We start from the raw sequence: 14024 nt of genomic DNA, 5'->3' as shown, positions 1-14024 counted from the left end.
ACCACACCTCTCCCTGATAACATTAGCCAATCACACCTCCCCCTGATAACATTAGCCAATAGGGTGACTTGGCGGGCACCCCTCCCAATTTGTCAAGCTCCTCCACTACGGCTCGACCGATATTCCAGTTCAGTATCTTTAAATATGATCCTTTTCATGTAGAACAACTGACAGCTGATGAGTCATGCCCCCATAATGTTAGTCTCTGCAGGAACACCTTCTGAAACATTTCAAACATCTTAGGACACTTAAGGCCATGTTCACATTACAGGCAAATCCGATTTGCTGCTAAAGTCATTAATCATCATTATCTGGATTGTTTTCCCAAATCTGATTTGGGAGTGTGTCCACACTGCCACAAATCTGATTTGGGCAAGTGTTCAAATCAAATCTGTGTGTCCAGATCCAATGAGCCAACATACAATGTTTCTGGCAGTGTTTGCATGTCTGCTCTCTGCTCTTCAAGTCCCCGCCCCCTGCAAAAGACACTCAAATCTGATTTGGGTGATCAGCCCGTCCACACTGAAGTCACATCAGTCGAAAGCAGATTGGAAACTACCTCCATATGTGGTTTGGGACAAGTGACACAAATCAGACTTGGAGCGTCCAGACTCATAAAACCAATGGATAGAATGGATAGAATCCTTAATAGGTCATTAAAGTTCACAAATCAGATTTGGCCTCCTACTCTGAACATGGCCTATAACTCTCCATAGAAACAAATACAAATGATATTATTTTAGGCGGGTTACTGCCTTAAAATTAATAATTAGCTCACAAAAAAGAGCAATTAAATAAAATGTGCAAAAAAAGGTGGGTCTTTATGCAGCTATATAGATTGGCTCAATATCGGCTCCTTATATCGGTCTAACCCCGACCATCACCCCTCCCATCCTCTCTCACCCCTCCCATCCTCTCTGAGTCTCATCCATAGTCGCTGCATGTTGTCTGTACCCCCCTCCCCTCATGTGGTGCAGTGGCACAGATCTGGACCTGAAAACAGCGGCAGACCGAGCTACGCCCGGACGCCCCTCCCCGACAAACTGCCAGAGGGAACATTTGTCCTGAACGCTCCCCTGATGTGATTGTTTTTCCACTTATGGCTTCAATGTCTGGTAGATTTATTTTATTTTATGTGTCTTTGCTGTCATATGAGACAAACTACAAAATCTAATTTGGACTGAGCCTGAGGCAGCAGTTTGGCTGAAATAAAGATACAGTCAGATCAGAAGTGTTTGGAAAGTGACACTTAGTCATTAAGCCAAGTCTCCATAATCAGTGATGTAATCACATTGTGATTAACACTAGAAAGCCCACAGTGGTCATTTTGACCTTTTTGAAATTTGTATGGACAATAGCTTTGTTTTTGCTGCTGGTACCTGGCTTTTCCTAAAAGTGTCTGTATTGTCATTTAAATAGTTTTCATATGAATTACACAAAATAAGGCACAGAAAATATCATTTTTACATAGAAAGACCATGGGCGGTCATTTTTACCTCACTGAATTTCCCAGGTTTCTAGACCTATTTCTTAGTCTATATTTTCACATTTTGGTGCAGTTTTGTCTTTTTTAAATATACCTTAACACAATAAAAGCATTAATCTCTCAATTGGGTATTTATCATGAGAGACTGTAGAGTTTGGAATCTCGTGGTCAAAATGACCACTTACGGCCGTTCTAGTAGTTATGGAATTCTGGTCCTTCTAGTGTTAAAAAGGCAGGTCAGCCTTGATTTCCAGGGAGTGATTACGATAAGATAAGAACCCCTAATTAAAAAACTCAAAGAAACAATGATTGTTCCTGGTATTGTTCTTGGAAGGGGACAAAAAAATCCATGTAACCAACCTAGGTCACATAATCCCAAAACCACTAGTGTGAATCATACCACACCCAATGGGAATCCAAATAAACCTTAAAGAAGAAAGCCTAGACGGGGTTCCCAACTTTGTTTTTGGCTTGTTGTGACCCCACTTGGACATCACCAAAATCTAGGGACCCCATAATATTCCTCGGTAATATCATCAATGACATAATCAGTGATGTCACATGTCACAGTATGCTGATCTTTTTCAGATTTCTGACGTTAATCTCAGAATTCTAACTTTATTTTCAGAATAATGACTTTATTCTCAGAATCAAAAAAAATTGAATCTAAGAACAAAAGTGGCCCTTATCGTCTTCGGTAGTTTTATTCTGCTTAGGTGGGTGGCGTTTGCTCCACAAGAAAGGACAATGAGCGGTTAGAACATTTAGACATTATAATATGATATCACATGAAAGTATTTAAAAGTTGACTTATGTGAATTTGTGTGACCTTGTCTGCCACTATCTAGATTGTCCTAACAGAGTAAACACACCTCCCATCTGGTAGTCACTTTAAGCAAAAACAAACACCTAGGTTGCAACTTAACTTGACCAGGTAGCCGACAGCACTTATTCTGTCTGATGGTCTGCACAGTGTGCTGATTAAAAAACTGCGTTCAACTTATTCAACATATCATCTGCAGATTCATTAACATTCATAACTGTGTCAGAAGTAGGGATGTCACGATACTAGAATTTCTACTTCGATACCGATGTCCAGGAAAATATCGATACTCGATACCATTCTCGATACCACGGGAAGGGGGGGATGACAACACATCAAGAGGCAGATGGACGGAGATGCACACTTCTCCATAATCTAGGCCTGATCAAACTTTGAACTCAGACAGCAGATTAGCCCTGCTCTAGCCATCAGAACACGTTTAGCTTGTTGAAGCGACAGATACCCAGCAATCATCATTAAAAGAAAGCACTGATTGTATCGAAACTGTTACAAATGAGTATGGTATCCGTTTAAAAATGTTAGTATTGATACATCGATACTTGTTGCAAATGAGTATTGTATCCGATTCAAATGTTCAGTATTGATACTTTTTGATACTATCGCTACTTTGGACAACCCTAGTCAGAACTGTTTTTCTATATTGCTTTCACACAGAATTTGGGTAGCGCTGCTTTTTTTAAGCCAGTGGTTGTCAACTGACACACATTAGACCACGGGCCCCCATTTGATAAGATTTTGTCCCACGGTCTGATCCCGTCTGATAAGGTTTTTGCTTTTAGATGCTTTATTACATCAAGTGTATGAAACCCATCACCAAAATAATCATACACTCTACACACACATTACACATTAATTAATTACATCAAGTGTATGAAACCCATCACCAAAATAATCATACACTCTACACACACATTACACATTAATTATTCCCCTTGTTGCTACGGACCCATGGAACCCCTTCAAGGACCTCTGGGGGTACGGTGGTAAGCGCTGTCGCCTCACAGCTTGAAGGTCCTGGGTTCGATTCTCACCTGGGACGCTGTGAACGCTGAAGGAATGCGTGCCCGTCCGCATGTCCTCGAGTGCCCACCGCCCGGGTGGGGTCGTCAAAAGGGCCTTTCTGTGTGGAGTTTGCATGTTCTCCCCGTGCCTCCTGGGGGTTTCCTTCATATAGGAACCCCCTTCACCAAAACATGCAATATCCTGGTTGCTAATGTGGTTCCTCCTCTGGTCGTTAAGGGCGCCTGTTCGGAGGGAGGGGAACTCGTTGGAATAGCGTGAACCTCCCACGTGCTATGTCCTACCGGTGAAGCTTCCCCTGTCAGGTGAAAAGAAGCGGCTGGCTAACTGCCCATGTCTCGGAGGAAGCATGGAGCCAGTTTCGGCTCTCCCCAGATCGGCAGAGGGTGGAGTAGCAACCAGGATAAATAAAAGTAAATTAGCACTAACGGGGGATAAAAATGGGATAAAAAATCGGGAAAAAAGGACCTCTGGGGGTCCCCGGACCCCACCCTGAGAACCACTAACCAGACACTTTTAACTCATTGAGTGCCAATGACGTCGATCGGCGTCAAAGTAAATAGTAACGTTCAGTGCCAATGACGTCGATCGGCGTCAAATGCGTTTTTTGACGGTGGGACGTGGATCAAAGCCTCAGGCATCTCCTGTACAAATATTGTAGCTATTGAAGGTGTATAACCTATTTTACGGACTCATTAGGTGGCGACAGTGCTCTCCAGATTAGAGAAAGGTCAGGAAAATAGCAGGAAAAAGCCCCGTGATGAAAGAGAAACCGCTCATGCTGCAGCCAGAGCCATATAGATGGCTCTGGCTGGAGCTGACGTTGGCTGCGAACAGCAGTCAATCCGCGCCCACAACTGTCTCTGCTGTATAGTTTCTCCACACGATTAGCCGCCAGAAAAGCAGCACCCGACGCCGAAGGGCCAAACCATTCTCAGCAGTCCGGTTTGGCTTTTCCGTGTCGCGCTGGGAGCCGGCGCACAAAAATGGAGCACTCCGAAAATAGACGCTGGGTGCGTGAGGCTGTGTGTTAGTGTGGGGAGGAGTTTGCAGCTGAGGGGGGGGAGAGGGGGGTGGGGCACGCAGGGCACCACACAACTACACCACGTCACTACATCAGAAAATATTAGCTTCAGACTCAGTGAATGTGCTTGAAATGCTTCATTTCACAAAAGGCGGAATATCTCAGCTTCTAATTTGAAACGCCTGTTTTTGCTGAAAACAACCTATCTTCTCTGGCTCATAACTAAAGAACGGAAAATGGTATCAATAAACTTTTTTTTACTGATGATACAATAGAGTCTCCTCGTTCTTTGTGCGTGTTCAGTGTTTACAATGAAAAATAACAAGTGCTCTGAGAACAATCACCGGTTTGCCCTCCTGCCCTCGGGGAGACGCTACAGGTGCCACAATACAAGGCTGCTGAACAGTTTCTACCCAAGGGCCATTACCATCCTGAACGCTGCACAAAAACAAAAATAACCTGCACTTTATTATGCTGATTAAGCACATCATTTTATTATCTTATTTGTCTTAACTCATTGAGTGCCAATGACGACAATCGTCGTCAATTCGTTTAGTAACGTAGAGTGCCAATGACGACGATTGTCGTCAATTGCGTTTTTTGACGGTGGGACGTGGATCAAAGCCTAATATATCTCCTGTAAAATTTTGGGGCATGTTGAATGTGTATAACCTATTTTACCAACCCATTAGGTGGCGACAGTGCTCTCCAGAATAGAGAAAGTTGAGTAAAAACAGCAGAAAAAGCCGTGATGAAACCATTCTCATGTCATGCTTTTCGCTGTCGCGCTGGGAGCCGGCGCACAACGGTGGGGGGCTCCGAAAATAGACTCTGGGTGCAGCACACTTTGAAATGCGCAGCAGAAAGCCCAGAAAGCCCAGAATCGGACGCAGCTTCATCCCAGCTCACAACCGAAACCCCAGAAACGAGCGAGCCCGATCCAGACTGCCCCGATGAGTGGCCGCCATCCAGGCAGCAGAGACTCGCCTGACACAAGCAGCACTCAGAGCGAGCAGAGCCACCAGAGACACACCCACGGAGGAGGAGTTTGCAGTAGAGGGGGGTGGGGGTGCTGTTATATTGAAGGAAATTACTGTTCAGATGTTTCAGGTCAGAAAATATTAGCTTCAGAGTCAGTGATTTGCTTGAAATGCTATATTTCACAAAAGGCTCAATATCTCAGCTTCTAGATGGAAACGCCTGTATTTGCTGTTTTTGACCTATCTTCTCCGGCTGATAACTAAAGAACGGAAAATGATATCAATAAACTTTTTTTTGCTGCTGATACAATAGAGTCTCATCGTTCTTTGTGCGTGTTCAGTGTTTACATAGTAATATCACACAATATTCTGTGGGCCTCGAGAAATCACTGAAAACGCTCTGAAACTCTGGCACTGGGAACGTCCGTTCTCCAAAAGTGGCTGGCACTCAATGAGTTAAGGGGCTTTTGTTCATTATTATTTACATTGAGAATCAGACAAATCAACTCCATGCTTGTTTGGCGGCAGCTCAATCATGCTGGAGAGAGCTGTTGTGGCTCAGGCTTAAATTTGCATTCAAAGTGTAAACCTATAAACTCAACCGCTCCCCCATAACCCTATAATATAGCCTGCCAGTAATCCATGCAGATAGGAGGCCAATTTCATCTCAGCAAACAGAGCCATATTACAAAAAAAAATAGCATTTATTCATAATTGATACACTTTCTCATCTCATATTCAAAAGAGGCGTTTGCAGTTGCATCACAAAAACCTCCAGCAAACACATTCTGACGCCATCATGGAGGCAAAGAATTAGCTGTGTGCAAATAATGATTAAATATCTAATATATCATCCGAGCTAGAAAAGGAGAGATATATGAAGAAATATTGTTGTGGTGTGGCAATAATGTTATTATAAGTCAAAGTAAATAGTTTGATAAGGTGGAAGCTTCCAAATGTAGGTTACTGAAACAAACGAGACTTGTGCTAAGTGCTGGCCCTCTGGTCTGATAGTCTTTATTCCACTGGTCTCCATTTTCAGCGGCGCATGCTGCTTTTCTTAAAAAAAACAGCAAGCTAATTTAGGTAGGTAAAGCAATGCCAATGTAGCCTAACATGCGACTACTAGCCATTATAACACAGTGCTTCTACCAAATATTAGCTGGTGCACAAATCAGATAGGACAGTGTTGATTGGTTGCTAGCTAACAAGCCAAATCAGATAGGACAGTGTTGATTGGTTGCTAGCTAACAAGCCAAATCAGATAGGACAGTGTTGATTGGTTGCTAGCTAACAAGCCAAATCAGATAGGACAGTGTTGATTGGTTGCTAGCTAACAAGCTCACATTATGTAAAATCGTCCAATTTATCCACAAAAACAAACAAACAGCATAGGCCTATAAAATAACTGTTTCGCTTAAATTATTTTAAGTCGGCCAAGTTGTTTTAAAACACAATCTGCTGTCCAGTGTTACCCGGAGCCTGCCGAGGACATCCAGTATGGCTGCCAGAGGGTGCGTTCCGTCACCTGAGAGCCTTCTATAGCTTATTCTAATAATGATGAGATGGACCTCATCTCAAAGGATGTGTGGAGTCTGGAAATGATTCAGTGAGATGCTGTGGACTGAACCTAACCCTGAGTGGGGGCAACGTCAGTGTGGAGCACAGAAATCATTTGATTTGACCTAGGGCATCTGGGTAGTGCAGCCGTACATCCCCTGCCTACCAACACGAGGGTTGCAGGTTCGAGCCCCCGTGTTACCTCCGGCTTGGTCGGGTGTCCATACAGGCACAATTGTCAAACGTGTGTGCGGGTGGGAAGCCAGTTGGGGTGTGTGTCCTGGTCGCTGCACTAGTGCCTCCTGTGGTCGGTCCTGCCTTTTAGACACAAAATGGCCGCTGTGAAAAAAGGCCCATTGGGGAGAAAACAGGTACAGATCAATAGAAAAAAAACAAAGGAACATCTGTGAGGGACAGTGCTGACTTACTGATTATTATTATTATTATTATTATTATTATTATTATTATTATTTATAAAGATAGCATTTATATAAAGAAAGAGGGTTAGCAGCCACAAACCATGTGACGAGTCTCTGAATTGAAATGGAAATGATTTCTACAGCTGTGTTCAGATGGGCAGCTAATTGTTTTGTTTTTTTACACAAATCACAGAAGCGCTTCAAACGAGGAGATACTTTTTATGAATGGGTACACGATGTAAGAGGATGTTATTAGGTTTTAATGACCAGATAATAAAGAGCATTAATAAATCATTCAAAACAATAACCTGAACACAGCTGAAGTTACGTGACGCTGAAAGGTCTCCTGTGCAATTGGAAGCAATGTGGAAAAATAGCCATGTCTTTGGTGTCCACCCGTTTCTTCAGTATCCTCATTCCCTTCAACTCCATTGGAGAGGTGAACATAACAATATGAACATTATGAGGAGGATAATGTAGTGTATAAAAATGTACTGAAATGGTATCTTCCTCCCAGCAGTCAGTGGGGGAGTCTGAAGCGACGGTGGGGGTCATCCCATGTCCTTCTCAGATAAAACTCTGATAGCTCCAGCCGCCTCATCTTTGCAAACAACCACAGACCAGTCCGCTGGTGGTGCGTTCAAGTGTTTTCTGTCCTCAGTCCTCAGTCTGTGTCACCCACACACCCACACACACACACACACACTGTTAGGTTTTCACCAGCGGCTGTTCTGAAATGTCCTCTGGGGTTTTCTCTCCTTCACGAGACTTTTTCCTCTTCTTGTGACCTGAGAAGACGAGGAGAAATCAGCAGTGAGTTAACGTTCATGTATATGTGTGTGTGTGTTTGTGTGTGTGTGTGTGTGTGTGTGTGTGTGTGCATGTGTCTGTGTGTGTGTTTGTGTGTGTGTGTGTGTGTGTGTGTGTGCGTGCGTGTGCGTGCGTGTGTGTGCGTGTGTCTGTGTGCGTGCGTGTGTGTTTATGTGTGTGTGTGTGTGTATGTGTGTGTGTGACTCACTGAGTTTGAGCAGGAGTTTCTTGCCCAGTGTGTCCTCTGAGCCACTCAGCGACATGGTGCTGATGAAGGGAGACGTGTCCGTTTCCATGGCAACAGAGGCCGAGTCTGAGAGGGAAGGGCGGAGAGAGAGAGGGAGAGTTTGTCTACAAGGCAAAATAAGTAGAAACAGTCTCGCAAACAAGAAGGCCAATACATTCTGTACAGACACGACACATTTACAGCAATGAAGCCATTTTCTTCTTCTTCTTAAAACAAGAAGAGGATTGTGGGAGTTGGGTTAAGATCTGTGAAGATTCCTACTCAAAGTGACATCTTTACAATTGAGCTCGTACTTTTACTGAAGTGGTAACCAGGATGTTTCTTGTTTTGTTTTTGTCTCCATCTTTGCTACTAAAGCGCAGTTTAGAGGAAAGATTCACCCTGCAACTGCTTGCAACCAACCCCAACTGCAACTTGACAAGCTGTATTGGTGGCAACGCCATCAGCCTGGAGTCCAGATGAGACGGTCCTGCAACATTGTAAAACTAGCCTGACAGTGACTTCACGCAGGCATGCTGGTGGACTAAGCTCTGCCATTGGTCTGCGTCTTTTTTGACCAATCAGATTGCTTGTCTGAAAGCAGCCGTCCTACCGGTGTGTGCCTGACCCTGGCCCTCTGAGCGGTCCTCTCTGATGTACGGGACCTCATCCATCCTCAGGAACACCGAGTCACTTGGACTCTTCTGACCATCTGACTTACTGCCTGCAGCGGACACACACGCGGATACACACACGCACGCACGCACATATGCATGCACCCACACATGCACGCACACAGACACACACACACACATGCACGCACACAGACACACACATGCACGCACACAGACACACGCACGCACACGCACACACACAAACACACACACACACACACACACACACTATTAAAATACATGTCATTACCCTATATTAACTTTTACTACAACTTTTTTGGACTACAATTTTTTGGGGTACATTTTTACGAAGGTAAATTATTAGGTAAACGTTTTTTTTTCCCCCAAGGTAAAAACAAGTTATTAAAATAAATAAATAAATAAAAATAAAAGAAATGTACCAAGCACACACACACACACACTATTAAAATGCATGTCATTATCTTATACTGTATTCACTTTTACTACAACTCTTTTGCTAATTAACTTCTACCATTAGGAAATAGTAACAGTAACGTATAAGATCGTCACAGTAATAGTAAAAAATAATGATAGTAATAGTATTAGTGATAGTAGAATAGAAATAGAAATAGAAATAGAAATTGTTAGCTAATAGTAATTAATAGCAATTATAATAGGAGTATAACTTACTAACTGTAAAGGTAATACTGTAGTAATGCCAATAGCAATAGAAATACAATTTACAAATAGTGATACAATAGTAATAGTAAAATAGTATGAATAACAATAAGTTCTCTGTCATGAGCCTGTCTGCTCTCTTCTGTCAGAGTGCGGGTGACTCACGGACGATGCGGTTCTTTTCGTTGAGCAGCGAGGTGCTGTGCGGGACACTGGACTGCTGTCCCCGGGTGCGGGCGGAGCCAGGCCGGCCGGGCTCCCTGGGGGGCATGAGGGTGCAGGCAGGGTGCTCCAGGGCAGGGGGCTCCAGGGTGGGGGTGCTGCCCTCGCCCGCCCGGGCGTCGGCGTCGGGCGTCTGGGGAGAGCTGTCCATCCTGGTGGCCGTCAGAGCGTTCTGGTAGTGGCTCCGCGTGATCTGACCCACAGGAGAAGAGGAGTGTGGCTATTATCAGGTGTTGAAAGAGCATTGAAATCAAAGAGTGTATGAAGCTCTCGTGCTTTTTCGACAACAGCACTGCCGCCATTTTGGCCTGAACCCCGCTGGGAGAGGACAATGTTTTTGGGGTTTCTGTAGCAAGTGGGTTTTTACGGGGCGGGGTTGGTAGCCCCACACGCCCCATTACCCCTAACATACGTCTTTGATGGTGGGAGGAAACCGGAGCAGCTGGAGGAAACCCACACGAACACGGGGAGAACATGCACACTCCACACAGAAAGGACCTGGGACGGACCGGAGTTCGAACCCACGACTGTCTTGCTGTCCTCAGTCACCGTGCCGCCCAGTAGAAGATAGTAGCCTACAGTATGTTAGCATTAAAATCAGTTGCTTTGCTAAATTAGCTTTCTGGCTAGGCTAGTTACTTTAGAGGTTGTTGTTCCAAAACAGAAAGTGTGTTTTGAAATCTCAACAGCTGTCAAAATATATTGAGTCACTGGTATTTCATCATCAACCAACCCCAGATTAAAATTATTATGGTCATTTTGTTCTATGTGGCAGTGAAAATCTCATTGTACCTTTAAGTCAGTGGTTCTCAAATGGGGGTCCGGGGACCCCCAGGGGTCCATGGCACTTTGCCAGGGGGTCCGCGAAAAGTTTTCAGGATTTTTTTTTTTTTGTGTGCAAAAGCTTCATAGTTCAACGAAAATATGTTATGCTTTAAATCTAAAATGGTTCATGGATTACATTCTAATCTGACAAACCTATCAATTTAAATGTCAAGCACGTTACCGTGGAAACAAGCTGAGCCCAAAATCACAAATCAGAATGAGGGGGTCCCCGGTATATTTTCTATCTTATAAGGGGTCCTTGGCTGAAAAACATTTGAGAACCTCTGCTTTAAGTTTTTGGACAGTAAAATATAAACAGCAGCGCCTCCTAGCTGCGGTGAAGTGAGGTGCAGGCGTTACCTTGATGACCTGCAGGTGTGTGAGCTGTCTGACAGAGTAGTCGGGCAGGTAGACGCTCCCCCCTCCGTTGAGCTGGCCCATGCTTCCCCCATACAGCATGGAGTCGGAGCGGTCCAATCCATTGCTGCGGGAGGGGGATCTGTGCACTGGAGCACAGACACACAGAGATGACACTGTGACACACAGGCTATAAGCTACATGTAGGGCAGAGGTGGGCAACTTGGATGATAGAGCGGGCCACAAAAAAGAATCCTCGTTATCAGAGGGCCAGATTGTGACCGTGCATTTCCTCCACCAGTAGCCTACTGTAACACCACCAATTATAGCTACTAATTTGATAAAAAAGGATGAAATATATAATCAACGTTTATTATACCAACATTTATATTTAAATATTTATAGCACATCGCTCACTTTTCTGTAAAAGGGAGACTTGTGGGTACCCATAGAACCCATTCTCATTCAGATATCTTGAGGGGAGAGGTCAAGGGACCCCTTTGAAAATGGCCATGCCACTTTTTGACCTCGCCAAAATGTAGCCTATTTGAAGCGGTGTAGCCCCCTGCCCAACAAGCTAGCATGAGATGGTTGGTACCAATGGATGCAGTAGGTCTAGTTAGCAGAAACGTTGCTCTAGCTTTAAAACTGGTGGTAGGCTGTTGACAGCATTCATTCACCTCAGAGTTGTCAAAACGCCATGATTGGAGATTTCTGTGCAACTTTCACCATCAACACACAGTGAGTGAAAGATTCTAGCCAACCAAACATTGCAATATAAGAAACAAGACTAGGCAAGCCTAGTTTCCTGAATGATTAGATGAAATGTGTGCATTTTGTTTGTTTTTCCTGTGTTCACGTCATCTGCGGTGGATGAGGTGTGTGTGTGTGTGTGTGTGTGTGTGTGTGTGCGTGTGTGTGTGCGTACCTGTTGGCATGATGGCAGGCACCCCATAGTAAGCAAACGCTCCGTTCTCAAACCTGAGCGCCTCCTTACCGAACTCCACCTCGACTCGGCCCTGAAGGACACGCCAGAGAAAAAACCCGAATCAGCCATTTTGTGTCTAAAAGGCAGGAAGTAAGACGGGTGCAAAGAAGATCCATTTTGCTGTTCCTTCCGCTGCAGGGACAGCTGGCCCAGTCCCGGGGCTCTAATCAATGTCTTGCTTGCACCTGCTTTACTTCCTGCCTTTTGTTGATCTTATTTGATGAATGAGTAAAGCCATTGGGGACAAGATTATGAACTTTTCTCATATCGGCCTCATTTTGTGCTGTTTAGTGTGCACCCATAACACAGACTAACTCATTATGTGCTGTTTAGTGTGCACCCATAACACAGACTTAACTCATTCTGTGCTGTTTAGTGTGCACCCATAACACAGACTAACTCATTCTGTGCTGTTTAGTGTGCACCCATAACACAGACTAACTCATTCTGTGCTGTTTAGTGTGCACCCATAACACAGACTAACTCATTCTGTACTGTTTAGTGTGCACCCATAACACAGACTAACTCATTCTGTGCTGTTTAGTGTGCACCCATAACACAGACTAACTCATTCTGTGCTGTTTAGTGTGCACCCATAACACAGACTAACTCATTCTGTGCTGTTTAGTGTGCACCCATAACACAGACTAACTCATTCTGTGCTGTTTAGTGTGCACCCATAACACAGACTTAACTCATTCTGTGCTGTTTAGTGTGCACCCATAACACAGACTAACTCATTCTGTGCTGTTTAGTGTGCACCCATAACACAGACTAACTCATTCTGTGCTGTTTAGTGTGCACCCATAACACAGACTAACTCATTCTGTGCTGTTTAGTGTGCACCCATAACACAGACTAACTCATTCTGTGCTGTTTAGTGTGCACCCATAACACAGACTAACTCATTCTGTGCTGTTTAGTGTGCACCCATAACACAGACTAACTCATTCTGTGCTGTTTAGTGTGCACCCATAACACAGACTAACTCATTCTGTGCTGTTTAGTGTGCACCCATAACACAGACTAACTCATTCTGTGCTGTTTAGTGTGCACCCATAACACAGACTAACTCATTCTGTGCTGTTTAGTGTGCACCCATAACACAGACTAACTCATTCTGTGCTGTTTAGTGTGCACCCATAACACAGACTAACTCATTCTGTGCCGTTTAGTGTGCACCCATAACACAGACTAACTCATTCTGTGCCGTTTAGTGTGCACCCATGACACAGACTTAACTCATTCTGTGCTGTTTAGTGTGCACCCATAACACAGACTAACTCATTCTGTGCTGTTTAGTGTGCACCCATAACACAGACTAACTCATTCTGTGCCGTTTAGTGTGCACCCATAACACAGACTAACTCATTCTGTGCCGTTTAGTGTGCACCCATAACACAGACTAACTCATTCTGTGCCGTTTAGTGTGCACCCATGACACAGACTTAACTCATTCTGTGCTGTTTAGTGTGCACCCATGACACAGACTTAACTCATTCTGTGCCGTTTAGTGTGCACCCATAACACAGACTAACTCATTCTGTGCCGTTTAGTGTGCACCCATAACACAGACTTAACTCATGTGCTGTTTAGTGTGCACCCATAACACAGACTTAACTCATTCTGTACTGTTTAGTGTGCACCCATAACACAGACTTAACTCATTCTGTACTGTTTAGTGTGCACCCATAACACAGACTAACTCATTCTGTGCTGTTTAGTGTGCACCCATAACACAGACTAACTCATTCTGTGCTGTTTAGTGTGCACGCATAACACAGACTAACTCATTCTGTGCTGTTTAGTGTGCACCCATAACACAGACTAACTCATTCTGTGCTGTTTAGTGTGCACCCATAACACAGACTAACTCATTCTGTGCTGTTTAGTGTGCACCCATAACACAGACTAACTCATTCTGTGCTGTTTAGTGTGCACCCATAACAC

The 14024-nt window shown here is 44.2% G+C and overlaps 1 protein-coding gene across 1 annotated transcript in view; it reads right to left on the bottom strand.

The window, feature by feature from the left end:
• Positions 1-8041: 8041 nt before the first annotated feature.
• The window catches only part of LOC310775136 (metal transporter CNNM1-like), a gene marked incomplete at both ends in the record, with an annotated part of 38719 nt that continues 32736 nt past the window's right edge, over positions 8042-14024 (bottom strand). Inside the window, 6 exons of the mRNA XM_083635231.1 lie at positions 8042-8121; positions 8352-8456; positions 8983-9093; positions 9848-10097; positions 11090-11235; positions 12015-12105. Coding sequence (XP_083491357.1) covers positions 8042-8121; positions 8352-8456; positions 8983-9093; positions 9848-10097; positions 11090-11235; positions 12015-12105 — 783 coding nt within the window. The remainder of the gene's footprint in view (positions 8122-8351; positions 8457-8982; positions 9094-9847; positions 10098-11089; positions 11236-12014; positions 12106-14024) is intronic.

The sequence above is a fragment of the Poromitra crassiceps genome (genome assembly GCF_964638095.1).
Source record: "Poromitra crassiceps genome assembly, chromosome: 4".
Lineage (NCBI taxonomy): Eukaryota > Metazoa > Chordata > Actinopteri > Beryciformes > Melamphaidae > Poromitra > Poromitra crassiceps.
Note: the sequence above shows the minus strand (reverse complement) of the source record. Positions and strands in the feature narration are given on the sequence as shown.